Source organism: Diabrotica virgifera, chromosome 7 (genome assembly GCF_917563875.1).
Source record: "Diabrotica virgifera virgifera chromosome 7, PGI_DIABVI_V3a".
NCBI lineage: Eukaryota > Metazoa > Arthropoda > Insecta > Coleoptera > Chrysomelidae > Diabrotica > Diabrotica virgifera.
Genome location: NC_065449.1, coordinates 46,082,062 through 46,097,537, shown reverse-complemented (window position 1 = coordinate 46,097,537; position 15,476 = coordinate 46,082,062). Strand labels below are relative to the sequence as shown.

Below are 15,476 nucleotides of genomic sequence, written 5' to 3'. Positions count from 1 at the left end.
TAGTAGGTAGAATAATATGTACCACCATGTGTACTATTGGTACTACAACAGTACCATAATTCATAAATTAATTGATAAAAAATAGGAATAAAATCACATTAAATTTAAAAATGCCTACAAAACCGGTCTGCGCAAGTAAAGACAACACAGAACACACTTTTAAAAAAGAAGACTAAACTTCAAGTGACGTGGTTATTTGGTTATGTTATGATAGATTGACATTTCTATTGGCAATATTTTGATTCTGTTATTAAATTTTTAAAATAAAGTTATAAATTAAATTAGGAACCCTTGTGTAGTATACTATAATATAAAAGATAATATAAATCTATGGATGTCATATGTGTAAATGGTAAGTGTTCATACATAATAAACTAATGAAGTTAAAGGCGGCTTTTTTGTACTATTTCAGGATGAAACCATCTAAAACTTGGTAATGATTTATAAAGCATATGTTTCTTTTACCAGGCGTAAAATTTCGTTTTTCGTTTTACCCTTATTGGTTGTATCCTTTATTTTTATAATATACCAAGTGTCAATATTTGTACAGCTCTCAAATGACTTTAAAAATCCAAAGATTATTCTTGTTAGAGGTGTTCACCCAAAAGATTCCAGGTAAATGATAATTTTTTTTGTAAGTGTAAATTATTACAAGTAGATATTTATGAGATAAACCATAGGCGAGCGGCACACCCCTAATTTGAGGCTTAGAAATTGACAAAACGACCATGATAGGTGAATTACAAATGTTGGTAATTCTTAATATTTTTGAGGTCACTGAATCCGAATAAAAATTTTATTTTTATCTAGAATTGGTGGAACATGTTCAAAAATAAAATTTTATGCAAAAATGCGAAAAATTAATTTTTATGATTTTTCAAATTTACCTCCCTGTATCTTTGGTCGCTGTAAATATTTCCTTTTGAAAATTTTACTGTGCCATCTTTGAAGAATTTAGATAACAATGAGATTTGTCCGAGATGTTTAAACAAATTAAAAGAGAAGTTGTTAATTTTTAAACACTTTTTAAACGTCAGATTTCGTTAGTTTCATGTTTAGTTAAAAAGTTGAGTGCAAACTTTTTAGTTTATAATTTTAATCAACACAGCTTTAAAACATGAGTCATGAAGAACTTTTCTGGAAAATTTATAGTCAAAATATGCAACAGGAAAAAAGTTACGTAACTGTATAGACGAGTGGCACACCCCCAAAAAAACGCTTATTTCTCGAGATACTGACCACGGTGTATTTATTGTGAATTTTAGATGGAGAGACATTGTCACAATCGCAATTTTACCCTAAAAATAAAGAAAAATGAAATAACATCCTTCTTAAAATTAAAAGTTGCACCATTTTTTTTTTCTATAAAACATTTTGTACTTTGTACTCTATATTTTAACATAAACTTGATTAAAAAGGTAACTTTCAAATTTTGTCACTCAACTTTTGCCATTAAACTTTGCAATTCAAGAATCTGCATCTTTTAATATAACAATTCATAACTTTTAGTATAATAAGACAGGAAGATTAAAACAGATCCCATTGTCTTCAGAAAGGTAAGAAATATATTCTATAAAAATTTCAGAAAAAAATATTAAAATGGAACAGAGTTGTAGTGAGTTAAATGCAAAAAAACGTGATACAATTTTGAAGTCACATAACTTTTTTTCTATTGGATATTTTGACCTAAATTTTTTCAGAAAACTTCTCCATGAACTTTGTTTTATTGCTGTGTTGGTTAAAATTATAAAATAAAAAGTTTGGCACTCTACTTTTTTAAGTACCTAAACATGAAACTAACCAAATTTGACGACAAAATGTTTAAAAATTAACAACTCCTCTTTTGATCTGTTAAAATTTTCAAAAGAAAGTATTTACAGCGACCAAAGATATAGCAAGGTAAAGTTGAAAAACCATCCAAATTGATTTTTCGCATTTTTGCATAAAATTTGATTTATGAACATGTTCCATCAATTCTAAATAAAAATAAACTTCACATTCGTATTCAGCGACCTCGAAAACATAAGGAGTGACTAAAATAATAATTGTTCATTCACCTTAAAGTTGATTTTCATAGTCGGTATAACGTAATTTTATGGGTTGCTGCCGCTCGCCTACTAAGACAAATGGGCAAATTTGAAGAGAAATCTTCAGACAGGTTGATTTTTAAATTAAGACTTTTTGTTTTTGGCATATACATATTATATAATACTATGACTTCATCCATCTGGGCGTGATGACATAATCGATGATTTTTTTAAATGAGAGTAGGGGTTGTGTGATAGCTCATTTGAAAGGTTATTTAATTCTCTATTCAGTAATATAAACATTAACATAATTATTTATACAAGGTGTACAAAAACAATTTTTATTAAATTATTTACACAAAAAGAAGAATGTAAGCAATTTATTTAATTCAAAATACATTTTACTGCAGTCAAAAAACAGGTGATAATGTTTATTTCATAAATAAACATTGCTTTTCGTTAAATTCAATGCTCAAACTGTTAAGAGACAGGTGGGTGGCAGTATAGCGATACGCTTTAATTACTATTTTTAACAGGTTTTTAACTATTTTTTTATTTTTAACTTTACTATTTATGATAGCAGGTTTAACATTGAATATAAGCGAAAAACAATGTTTATTTTTCAAATAAACATTTCTTTCTGTTTTTTGACAGCACTCAAATGTATTTTGAAATAAATGAATTACATACATTCTTCTATTTGCCTCAATTAATTTAATTCAAAAAAAAATTTTACACATGCATAGTTGAGGTTTTTACAAAACATGTCTATTTTTTATGGGCTCGTAATTTGAGTGTACATAACCTTAAAAATTTAAAAAGCGTATAACTTTTTTGGCGATAGCTGCAGGTCTAATTTTTTTTAATCTTATGTATTTTATCAAACACTATATTTATAATTTTTTCAGATTTTTCAGTAAGGTTCGCCACCTTCAAGAATCCAAAAAACTGTTTTTAGTGAGTTTTTGGGGGTTTGAATGTGTTTCTCCTATTTTTAAATGTTCTAAGGGACACAGTTACTTAAATTTTCATATAACCTATAAAAAACATTGATTTAATCTATTTTGAAGTATATAAAATAGGGAAAATCTACAAAAACCCTCCAAAAAAACAGTTTTTCAGATTTTTGAAGGTGGCGAACCTTACGGAAAAATCTGATAAAAATTAGAAATTTAATGTTTTATAAAATACATACAATTAAAAAAATAGACCTGCATTCATGCCAAAAAAAAAGTTATGCGTGTGAATTTTTTGAAATTTTAAAATAGATTGCATCGTGCATCCTACCTAAAAAAAATAAAAACGAAAAATTAAGTTTTTTGTGGTGGGGGAAGGGGGAAGGGGGTGGTGTGTTAAAATTAGGCTGAGTCTTATTTGCTAATCATATAGAACTTAGAGAATGTTAAAAATTGAATTCAGGTGGTTAGGGAGAGTACCTTTTAATTTATTAATCCCGTCCATAAGTGGAAAGTTTGATGCGCCACTGTCGACGCATGTGCCACTAAAAAGTGACGGCACAGTATTCATACGTTTTCTTTTAGGTTCTACTGTTTAAGTTATAGGCTCTTATTGTGCCTAAAATGATTAGCAAAGGCAAAGGACACCGCACACATCTTATGGAAAATATAATGGCACTCAAATGAAATAAAATTTACATGGATAGATTCGTCCCGAATTTTCGATCATTTCTTATCATTGCGCCAACTCTGTATTTTGAATAGTAAGAGCGTAAATTGATAAAAATAAATCTAAAATCAAATGGAAATGTGCGTGTGTCAAAGGGACAAAAAAGATTTTGTAATTCGCTTAGTCCATAAATCTTTCTGAGGGATTAAGGCAGAGGCGTACTCTTGTCTTATCCTATTATTATTGATAATAAAGCAGGTATAATTTGGTCAGTTGTACCGCCTCTAATCGGCTTAAGCTTAATTACAATTAACGCCCGAATTAAGCAAAATTCAGAGTTAGCGCATAGGGTTACCATAATTTATTAAGGCCAAATCCAGACAGGGGTAGTCCAAGGGGTTGTAGAAAATGTAAAATGTAAATTTGACTGTGTTGCTACCTCTACATTGTACATATATGCGAAATGCATATGACACAATTAAAAGTACAGCTGTTTCGCTACAATATGCAACTAACATCGAAAATCTCTGCCAGTTTAAAATAAATACATATACACATAGTCGGAGAGATAGAAGCGGATTTTGTGCGTGATAAGTAATATGGAAAAACTATACAGGGATATGTTGAATTAGTTGTGTACATGACTTTCACCAACGACCGGAAACCAGAGATGGGGCCGAGGGTAGTTATAAGGGGTCAAAGTCACGGTGTTTATTATTTTTTTTTGTGACGCTCATGATCGAGATAGTGCACCAAAATTTGGGAATAAGTAGGTCATGACGTACCTAAGTAAAATATCTAGGGGCGGAACGCTGCGTGACCGACAAAGGGGTGGGGGTAGGGGTGAATATAAAAAATATAAAGGGTTTTTTGCGACGTTCGTGATTGAGATAGTGGACCAAAATTTGAGAATAAGTGGATCATGACATTACTAAGTAAAATCCCCAGAGCCGGAAACCAGAGTTGGGGGTGAGGGTAGTTATATGGGGTCAAAGTCGCCGTTTTTATTATTTTTTTTGTGACGCTCATGATCGAGAGAGTGCACCAAAATTTGGGAGTAAGTAGGTCATGACGTAACTAAGTAAAATCTCCAAGCGTGGCACGCTGCGTGGCCGACAAAGGGGTGGGGCAGGGATGAATACAAAAAATATAAGGGGTTTTTTGCGACGTTCGTGATTGAGAGAGTGTACCAAAATTTGGGAACAAGTAGACCATGACATAACTAAGTAAAATCCTTAGAGCCGGAAACCAGAGTTGGGCATGAGGGTAGTTATAAGGGGACAAAATCGCCGTTTTTATTATTTTTTTTGTGACACTCATGATCGAGATAGTGCACCAAAATTTGGGAATAAGTAGGTCATGAGGTAACTAACTACAATCTCCAGGGGTGGAACGCTGCGTGGCCGATAAAGGGGTGGGGGTAGGTGTGATTATAAAAAATATAAGGGTTTTTTTGCGACGTGCTAGATTGTGATAGTGCACCAAAATTTGGGAATAAGTAGACCATGACTTGGCTAAGTAAAATCCCCAGAGCCGGAAACCAGAGTTGGGGATGAGGGTAGTTTTAAGGGGTCAAATTCGCAGTGTGTATTATTTCTTTTGTGACCCGGCACAACATTTGTCCCCACGCAGCGTTCCGCCCCTGGAGATTTTACTTAGTAATGTCATGATCTACTTATTTCCAAATTTTGGTGCACTATCTCGATCACGAACGGCAAAAAAACCCCAAAATATTTTTATACTCACCCCTGCCTACCACCCCTTTGTACCCCAAGCAGTGTTCCGCCCCTGAAGATTTTACTTAGTTACGTCAAAACCTACTTTTTCCCAAATTTTGGTGCACTATCTCCATCATGAGCGCCACAAAAAAAAATAATAAAAACCGCGACTTTTACCCCTTATAACTACCTTCATCCGCCACTCTGGTTTCCGCCTCTGGGAATATTACTTACTTATGTCATGGTCTACTTATTCCCAAATTTTGGTGCACTATCTCAATCACGAACGTCGCAAAAAACCCCTTACATTTTTTTATATTCACCCCTGCCCCACCCCTTTGTCGGCCACGCAGCGTTCCACTCCTGGAGATTTTACTTAGCTACGTTATGACCTACTTATTCCCAAATTTTGGTGCACTATCTCGATCATGAGCGTCACAAAAAAAATAATAAAAAACGGAAATTTGACCCCTTATAAACTACCTTCCTTCCCCACTCTGGTTTCCGGCTCTGGGGATTTTAATTATTTATGTCATGGTCTACTTATACCCAAATTTTCGTGCACTACCTCAATCACGAACGTCGCAAAAAACCCCTTATATTTTTTATATTCACCCCTACCCCCACCCCTTTGTCGGCCAGGCAGCGTTGAGCCCCTAGATATTTTACTTAGGTACGTCATGACCTACTTATTCCCAAATTTTGGTGCACTATCTCGATCATGAGCGTCATAAAATAAATAATAAAATCCGCGACTTTGACCCCTTATAACTACCCTCGGCCCCAACTCTGGTTTCCGGCCGTTGGTGAAAGTCATGTACACAACTAATTCAACATATCCCCGTATAGTTTTTCCATATTACTTATCACGCACAAAATCCGCTCCCAGCTCTTAGACTAACATATGTGACATCAGTATTTTTAAAAAAAGTTTTAATACTTGCTGTGATCGCTGTTTGATTAGCCTTATTGTGTCTCTCAGTTTGCAAGTGATTTTCAATGTCGTATCGTCCTCGATGCTCCACAGAAAATTGCATAAGTTTTTCCATTTTTTTTAGTTAAGAAAAAAATCCGGACATTTCTCGTATCCGGACATGTCTTTCAAATCCGGACGTATGGTAACCCTACCGCAAGGGTATCAAATGATTGAAATTTCGGGACGAATCTATTCATATACATTTTATTGAATTTGAGTGACACTATATTTTCCATAAGATGTGTGCGGTGTCCTTTCACCTATACCGGCTATACCGGCTCTTAAGCGTTGATTTCCTCGAAAGCGGTGCCGACAAACTGCGACTATAACGCTGCGATGAATGACGTCATAAAAAATTGTACCATGCAAAATAATAGCGGTGGTTTCCAAGGATGTGTTGGAAGCCACTGCTTGCCGAGTTTGCACATTCCATTGCCGCAGTGAAGAACCTTGAATTTTTCCCCGTAATCTGACGTAATTCATCGCAGTGCTACGGTCGCAGTTTGTCGGTGCCGCTTTCGAGGAAACCAGCGCTTTAGTCTATTAGTTATTTTTTATTTTGTAGATTTTATGAACCAAATATAGAAAATAAGTTTGTATGTATTAGAAGTTTAGAAGAGATAGATTTTAAGAAGGTTAATGATGATTACTGTGATTGTCGTGATGGATCTGATGAACCTGGTACAAATGCCTGTCAGACTGGAGTGTTTTACTGTAAAAACCAAAACCGTTTACCAAAAGCAATCCACTCGTCAAAGGTAAATGATGGGATATGCGATTGCTGCGATGGATCAGATGAATGGAAAAACATAGATGTATTACAAAACTTTAATTGTAAGTTATTTGAACTAGGCTGTTTAATAATTTTTGCGGTTCGATAAGAGAGGGTGTTGCTGCTAGCCTAATTTTATTTTTTTTATGTATTGGTACACTCTTCATATTTATGAACTTGTGTGAAGTTTCATATCCAATCTGTCAATTCATTTTTTGTTTAGAGGCCCTTTAGTATAGACATATTAAAGTATTGTTTTACAGTGGAAACTGTTCATGCTCTTTCTCTGCCAGAACCAATGACAAAAGAAAAAAAGAATAGTTTTCAAAGGTCATAACGAGCAATCAAGTGTCATACACTGATTGCATTTTTATTTTTTGAAGGTTTAAAAGCAAAGGATTTTTTTGTGAACGAATGTAAAGTGTATAAGGACTCTTGGCCTTCAATTAGTACAATAGAGAGATGGGTTGCTGAATCTAAGCGTGGTTGTACAAGCCTTAAAGGTGATTCATGTCAGGGTCGCCCAAAAACAGCAACACTACCAGAAATCGTAAAAAATTACAAGATATGGTATTGGAAAATCATCGAGTGACAAAGAGATTTAGTAGAAGTCTTAGGCATCTTATTGGGCAGTGTAAGCATAAGCAATGTTTTGACTGAAGTATTGGGTTTCAGAAAGTTGTGTTCACAATGCGTGCCGCATTCGCTAACAATGGAACAAAAACAAATTCGAATGTGACTTTCTCAGCAACATGTAGAGGGTTTTCGAAAGGATAAAGTAGATTTTGTGCATCGATTCATCACTATCTATAAAGTCACCAGGGGAAGATCTAATAAAAAATGAACTCTTAAAATATGGAGGTGATCACCTTGTACAACAACTGCAACTTCTTATTCATAAAATAATCACCACGAACAGAATACCAGATGAATGGAGAAGAGAGATCATGCTGATGTCCTTCAAGAACGGAGATAAGAAAGACCCCAATAATCTTTTAAATACAACACTCTAATTGACAACAAGAATTATAGCGACAAAGATAAACGAACGAATAACTCTTCAAGAGGAACAGCAAGGCTTTCGGACAGGAAGATCATGCACGGATGCAGTTTTTGTAATAAGACAAATAAAAGAAAGAAAACCAGCCTATATGTCAGGGGTGGCCAAGATCCTTGATAATCCGAGCCACTTTCCAAAATTTGAAATTTTTCGCGAGCCGCAATTCAACAATTATTTATAAAGTGTAAAAAAGGTACATATTAAATTTTTCTCTCAGTGTTTGGATTTCACGAATTTTACAGTGAAACAAAATAGTTCACATCGTCGTTTCAAATATGCAAATCATTCTACAAGCAGCCTTTACTAATTCAGGATTCTTCGATTCTTCTCTTCATCATCGTTCCAGCTTTTTATGGGACGGCCTACTGATCTTCTACCGTCTCTCAAAAAACACTGTCTTAAGATTATGTCTTCCTCTGATCTTACCACATGACCTGCCCATCTTATCTTAGCTTTTATATGTCTGACGATTATTTCAGTACATACACAGTCACCAATTCAGCATTGCGGCGCCTTCTCCACTCTCCTGTCAATTCATCTCTTTGATGGCAAAATATCATTCTGGAATGAGAACTTTCTTTTCAAATACCAGCAATTCATTTATATCCTGCTGATGTTTTACTTCCATATGTAACAATTGGGCGAATAATTGGCATATACAGTCTTAATTTAGATTGTCTTTTTAGCGGCTTTTTGATCTTAATAGCAGATCTTAATAATGATGGTAGGGAGTAGTATAATGCTCTATTACACGCGGCTATCCTTGCTGATACCTCTTTTTATTTGTGGTTGTCAGCTTTGATGATATTTAAACTCTTGCATTACTTCGAAGTTATGGTAATTATTAATAGTTATGTTATGCCTAAGTCTTGGTCTTGGATTTTTGGCTACTAGCATTATTTCGTCTTCTCTTTATTTATTCGAAAGCTCAAACTACTTGTTTCTTCCTCGAGTTGTGAAAACACACCTCTCAGGCCTCTTGTAGAATGAGCGTCTGCACGTAGATCATCAGCAATAGTTTTGATCCTCGATTCGCAAATCCTCCTGACAGCTCAGATGATATTTTACTTATTACAAATTCTAATACCAAATTGAATAGCAACAGTGATAAGGGGCCTCCTTGTTGTATCAGTCCTGACGTTACACTTAATCTTTTATATTTTTTGGCAGTAATTTAAGACATTTTGAAACACAATAATTAAAATAAATTTAGGTATATTTGTTGAGAGCCACAGATTATCCTTCAAAGAGCCACATGTGGCTTGCGAGCCACAGTTTGACCACCCCTGCTATATGTGCTTGATATATTTGAAGAAAGCGTTTGATATAATGAGAACTCGGGACGCGATACATTTATTAGACGAAAAGGGAATATCACTGGATTTAATAAAAACCATTAAAAATATATCGCATGTCCGCTCCAAGAGTGTCATAACTCAAAAATATTTAAAATCGCTTTTATTGCACCAACAGTTTAATAAAACTATAAACTCCTCAAAGTGTCACGTCCATGGGTCAAGTATTTATCGTTAGATGACACTAGTGTCATTATACGATTATCCAAAATCAACGACGCACCGAACACAAACAGTGTCACATATCGACTTGTGCAAAGCATTTGTCCATCTAAGATGTGTATAAAGCGTCGTTTGTCGAGTTAAAACAGTATTCGCGATGTGCAAGTACTTGGAGGAGAAACGATCGTGCGCGAATAGCGGAGAAATCTTGCAACTTTCTTAAATAATTCATATTGTCAATTGAAATTGTCAAATTGACGTATATTTCATACCTACTGTCATTGAAGAAGAAAAATTATAAATGTTGCTCACAATATTGATATGATGTGTAATTATTATATAAAAGTACCTATACTTAATTATTTGTATTTTGCTTGCAGTACTGCATTTTAATAATTAATTTTATTTACTACACAAAATAAATCATACAATAGGGAACTTGCACATTTTTTTTATTACGTAATAATGTTCAGTTTTGTTTAAAAATGAGATTTCCAAAATTTCACGCTTTAAAAACTCGTGATAACGTAGAAATACATATTTAAAGTCTTCTGCAGTATAAAATAGTTCAAATGACCCGTGACGTCACATAGTTTTACATTAGTTATTATTATGGTTATATTTCGCTGTGTCTAGGTACACGCAAATTGTGTGTACGCAAATAGAAAAAGTTAGGTACACGCGAATTAAACTTCATCAAGCCAGTGACGTCATTATTTAGCGTGCGCAGTGACTGTATATAATATTTTGGTACATGCTATTTTGATATGTTTAGTGTTTGTTTGATAGAAAAATATTTGTTAAGGGAAAGGAAGCAAAACTATTCAGATGTTTCTAACTTAATTGTAATAAATCAATGTATATATAAAAGTATATATTTAGGTTAGCAAAATAAATATATGTATTTAGTTGACATGACACGTACAAAATATTGTTAAAATAATTTTTATACGTAAGTTAATTATTATAATCAACTATTCTAAATGGGAAGTAAGCCACAATTTAACTAAAAAAATGATTTTATTAACGTTTCGACGTCCAAATCGGATGTCATTGTCAAAATACAAAAATTAGTCAGATTAAATAAATTATTAGAAAAAATTTTTTACTAAGCAACAACATTTTTGTTTAATTTAATAATATTTTGTATTTTGACAACGACGTCCGATTTAGACGTCGAAACGTTAATAAAATCATTTTTTTAGTTAAATTGTGGCTTAGTTCCCATTTACAATAGTTGATTACAAAAATACCACAAGGAAATAGCTTCAGAACAAGTTAAATATTATTGTGAAAGCTTTAGGTCTTCCTTTAATTTTAATTTTGGACGGTAATACTATTTCACTTATAACTAAAAAAATATATATTAATTTATAGTCTCGTAACTTTTTCATACTGTTTTAAAATTTTGTTAAACTCATTAAAACAACTAAATAATTGTCCACACTGCATAGTTAATTTAAAAACAAACACTAAACAAATAAAAAATAAGAAATCTCTTTACCTACTAATCAATATTAAAATTAAAGCGTAAACACAACGCGATTAAACAAATTCCAACACGTTAGCGTGTACCTGGACACAGCGTTATATTTAGGTATATTCTTCTTCTCCTTCTTTAGTTTATTGGCCTCCACCTACTTGGGTAATTGGCCAGCTCGTCGTCGGGGAATAAAGGAAAAATATGTATATTCTAACGACATTTATCGTATGTCGTTGTAATAATATATACCAGTTTTTTGAGATTGGAGTTTGATACAGTTTTTGAAGGAAAGGAAAGAAGGTTTACTATTGAAAATAAAACCATTTTGTAAAAGTACAAATTTTCTATGAATAGTTCAAACGATCAAAATCACTTTTAACGTCACATAACTGTATTTGTTACTGACGTTTATAATGTCTAATTTAAAATTATATTATACAATTGGTATAGAATGTAAACATACAACGGCGTGACGTCACGACGCGTTTTGGAGTGGCTGGTATAATTTTAATTTTTAGTCGTCTTTAGGGGCCAAACGAAAGACAAACAAAACTTTTTTATCTTTGATACAGGTTCTAAATTATGTTCTGTTGTGATTTATAACATTTTTTTCGAATTTAAAATTTTATGCAAGTTCCCTATTGTTTACCTTTTAATAACATAACCTAAATCTTACTTTTTTTTTCTTATAATTTTTTTGGGCTATGGCCTTGACAATTATCCAGCAACCAGGACTAATATAATTGGCCAATATAATTAACAGTTCGAAAAATGTTGCCGAGCTATGAAACCAGGTGTCGCTTTTCCGAACTTACACGGTCCCAATATTTATGTGATTACTTTATTCAAAACAATATAAGTCTGTTAACCAGATAATAATAATGATATTAAGTATATTCCGTACTGCAAGTGTCACTTTTGATAAATATTATTTCGTAAATTTTTCGTTATTTTATCTTTATAGTGTATCAACTAAAAAAAATTTAAATATTTTTAATATACTTAATACTCTATTTTATAGAGATTCAAAAACCATTGTAACTGTCTAAAACAGTTATTATTCTAATTTTAATAGTTTTTTAGGTCTGGATCCCGCGTATGAAAAAAACGTTGATTAATAGTAAGCTGAAAATTTGTTAATAGCTTAAGGGTGTCTAGTCGGATAAACTTTGATATATGGGAACACTGTAACAGGGGCAGTTTTAATTGTGGAACAGGTTAAAAATTTGGAACGGTCAGACCACGAAAACGGCACATTTATTTTGTCCGACAGAACAGACTTAAGGCGATACAGTAGCGATCAACAGGTAGCCAAAACGCGTTCCAAGATTGCGGCTATAATTTTGAATATTTTTTCGAGATATTTGGCACACTTATTCGTCATATAATAAAGAATGGCGGTACAGAGCCCAATTTTAAAAATATATTAATATGTGGAAATTACTCTGTAATTAAATACAATATTAAAAAAACGAGCCTGTACCGCCATTAAGAAGAACAAAAAAATACACTTTCTTCAAATAAACTTTTTTATCCGATGCCTAGATTTTGTGTCATTTTGGATCTACTAATGAAATAAAAAATTTTAGTAGTTCCAAAATGACACAAAATCTAGGCATCGGATAAAAAAGTTTATTTGAAGTAAGTGTATTTTTTTGTTCTTCTTAATGGCGGTACAGGCTCGTTTTTTAATGTTGTATTTAATTACAGAGTAATTTCCACATATTAATATATTTTTCAAATTGGGCTGTGTACCGCCATTCTTTATTATATTACGAATACGTGTGCCAAATATCTCGAAAAAATATTTAAAATTACAGCAGCAATCTTGGAACGCGTTTTCGCTACCTGTTGATCGCTACTGTTTCCTCTTAAACTCCCCGAACAGAGATTAAACTCTCATGCAAAAATCAGACTGCTATTTATCACCTGTCATAATTCCTGTCATTTGACATATTCTACATGTTCCACTCATTAAAACGCCCATTTGGTGATAAATAGCAGTCTGACTTTCGCATGAGAGTTTAATCTCTGTTCGGAGAGTTTAAGTCTGTTCTGTCGGACAAAATACATGTGCCGTTTTTGTGGTCTGACCGTTCCAAATTTTTAACCTGTTCCACAATTAAAACTTTCCCTGTTCCAGTGTTCCCATATATCAAAGTTTGTCCGACTAGACACCCTTAAGCTATTAACAAATTTTCAGCTTGCTATTAATCAATTTTTTTTTCATACGCGGGATCCAGACCTATTTGAATTAAGCCCGAAAATGTTGTAGGACAAACTTTAAACGTCGTTTTCTCGAAATGTTGCTTTTTTGTCTTATGCCACTCTTTGAGCGGAGGTGCGATATATAAAGATAACATACTTATGGTAAGATGTAAAGGAAAACTATCGCAACCAAGAGTGTTACATTATTTGCCAACTTTAACTTTCTATTTTTGGCAATACATGCTTTTTATAGCAGCAGTTTTACACTTGATATTGTCGGCAGGATATTGTGGTGTATTAATATATCTGATTTTTCATTATTTTTTAGATGCACAACAAAAGAAGATGCACAAATATCATCCACGTTGTCCTGATGTTTGCTAATAGTGCCTTATTAAGAGGTTCCATTTACGGCTTTAATTAAATTTAGACATAATTATAAATGTGTTAACGATAAATAGGTTTTACTTATACCAATTTTTGTATATATTAAAAATAAACTTTAAAATTTGTTTTCAATGGTTTTAATTTGTAGCCAGGTAGTGCTTTTCTATCAGCATATTTTTTCAATTTAGGCCTGCCCTAATATCTGTCTATTGGCACATTGAAGGACACTTGGTATTTAAATACTTTGAAATTTGATTACCTACTTGTTTTTAAAAAGAAATAAAGAGCGCTAAGTTTTGTTTTGAATAGAAAGATATTAGAAATATATACCAAGATGAGTAGGAGGATGGAATATTCGCGGTGTGCAAGTACTTGGAAGGGAAACGAGAAACGACCGTGCGCGAGTCGCGGAGAAATATTGCAACTATCTTAAATAATTCATATTGTCAATTGAAATTGTCAAATTGACGTATATTTCATACCTTCTGTCATTGAAGCAGAAAAATTATATATTGCTCCACAATATTCATATGATATGCAATTATTATATGAAGGTAAATTTAATTAATTGTATTTTGAGTGCAGTACTGCATTTTAATAACTAATTTTATTTACTACATACAATTGTTCACGTTTTCATAACATAACCTGAATCCTATTTTTTCTTCTTACTATTTTTTTGGACTATGGCCTTGACAATTATCCAGTAACCAGGACTAATATAATTGGCCAATATAATTAAAAGTGCGAATAAAAGTACAGAACGAAGAAATAGGGGTCGCTTTGCCGAACTTGCACGGTCCCAATATTACAGGCGCTATAAATTTGAGATTTTCTGGCTTTACGGTGAAACTGATGTTATATCCATCAAAATAACAGGGTCTGGCGTGCGGACAAATAATCCCGTACAAAAAATGGCCACAGATTATTCCTGGACAACAAATTCCCACAAATAATACCCATACAAATAATCTCCGCACAAAAAATTCCGGTCAAATAATCCGGACAAAAATCCCCAAGAAATATTTGCTGCCGAATAGTCCTCAAAACCTTAATGAAAGATGCATCACTGTGAGAAAATTTAATGATTGAGTGTATTTTACACTCGTCTTTTACAAAAACGCTGATCTTGAGAATTTGCTTAAACAATTTCTGCCCAAAAATTTCGCCCGGGACCCTTCTGATTTGTTTAAAGGAGACATTTTTGAATAGGAATCCACAAAGAAACTGGTCATCAGGATTGATTTCATTGCCAGAATTAAAAAAAATTGTCGGCGCATTAATGATATTATTTTGTTTTTTAAAGTATACGATTAATTTACTGAATAACTGCTTAATATCGTTTTTATAAAAAAAGGATACTATACCTACTTACTAATGATTCCCAATAATAATGATGTTTGATAGTACTAAGCTATTTCGCTCAAACAGCTTTTTATGTTAATTTATATAAATTGCATTTTTTATTTTTAGTTACAAATTCAAGGCAAAGTAGTTAGTTAATACACAAAGAAAGTAATTGCTTATTGCTAATTGTAAAGGATAGGATAAATTATTTGTTGTTTTGTCGTAAATTATAAAAAATATTTACAGCGTACAAAACAACAACAAACTTTACAGTGTAAATTGTAGGAAAGTCAAGCATAATGCAATTAAAACAACTTTTTTATCTGTCTATATGAAGTCCCTATAGACCAGAAAA

The 15,476-nt window shown here is 32.8% G+C and overlaps 1 protein-coding gene across 1 annotated transcript; it reads left to right on the top strand.

The window, feature by feature from the left end:
• The first annotated feature begins 186 nt into the window (after positions 1–186).
• Positions 187–13,901, top strand: LOC114337626 (glucosidase 2 subunit beta). The gene is made up of 4 exons (XM_028288122.2): positions 187–352; positions 413–615; positions 6,913–7,181; positions 13,716–13,901. Exons 2-4 carry the CDS (start codon positions 437–439, stop codon positions 13,769–13,771), a joined length of 504 nt encoding a protein of 167 aa, XP_028143923.1. The 5' UTR covers positions 187–352; positions 413–436; the 3' UTR covers positions 13,772–13,901.
• Positions 13,902–15,476: the final 1,575 nt, after the last annotated feature.

What these genes read in the sequence shown, in the direction of transcription:
- LOC114337626 (XM_028288122.2), top strand. Translation starts at nt 437, where the DNA reads ATGATTTATAAAGCATATGTTTCTTTTACCAGGCGTAAAATTTCGTTT. An exon ending in GTTCACCCAAAAGATTCCAG is followed by an intron (nt 616 to 6,912) that starts GTAAATGATAAT and finishes TTTATTTTGTAG; the next exon opens with ATTTTATGAACCAAATATAG. An exon ending in TGTATTACAAAACTTTAATT is followed by an intron (nt 7,182 to 13,715) that starts GTAAGTTATTTG and finishes ATTATTTTTTAG; the next exon opens with ATGCACAACAAAAGAAGATG.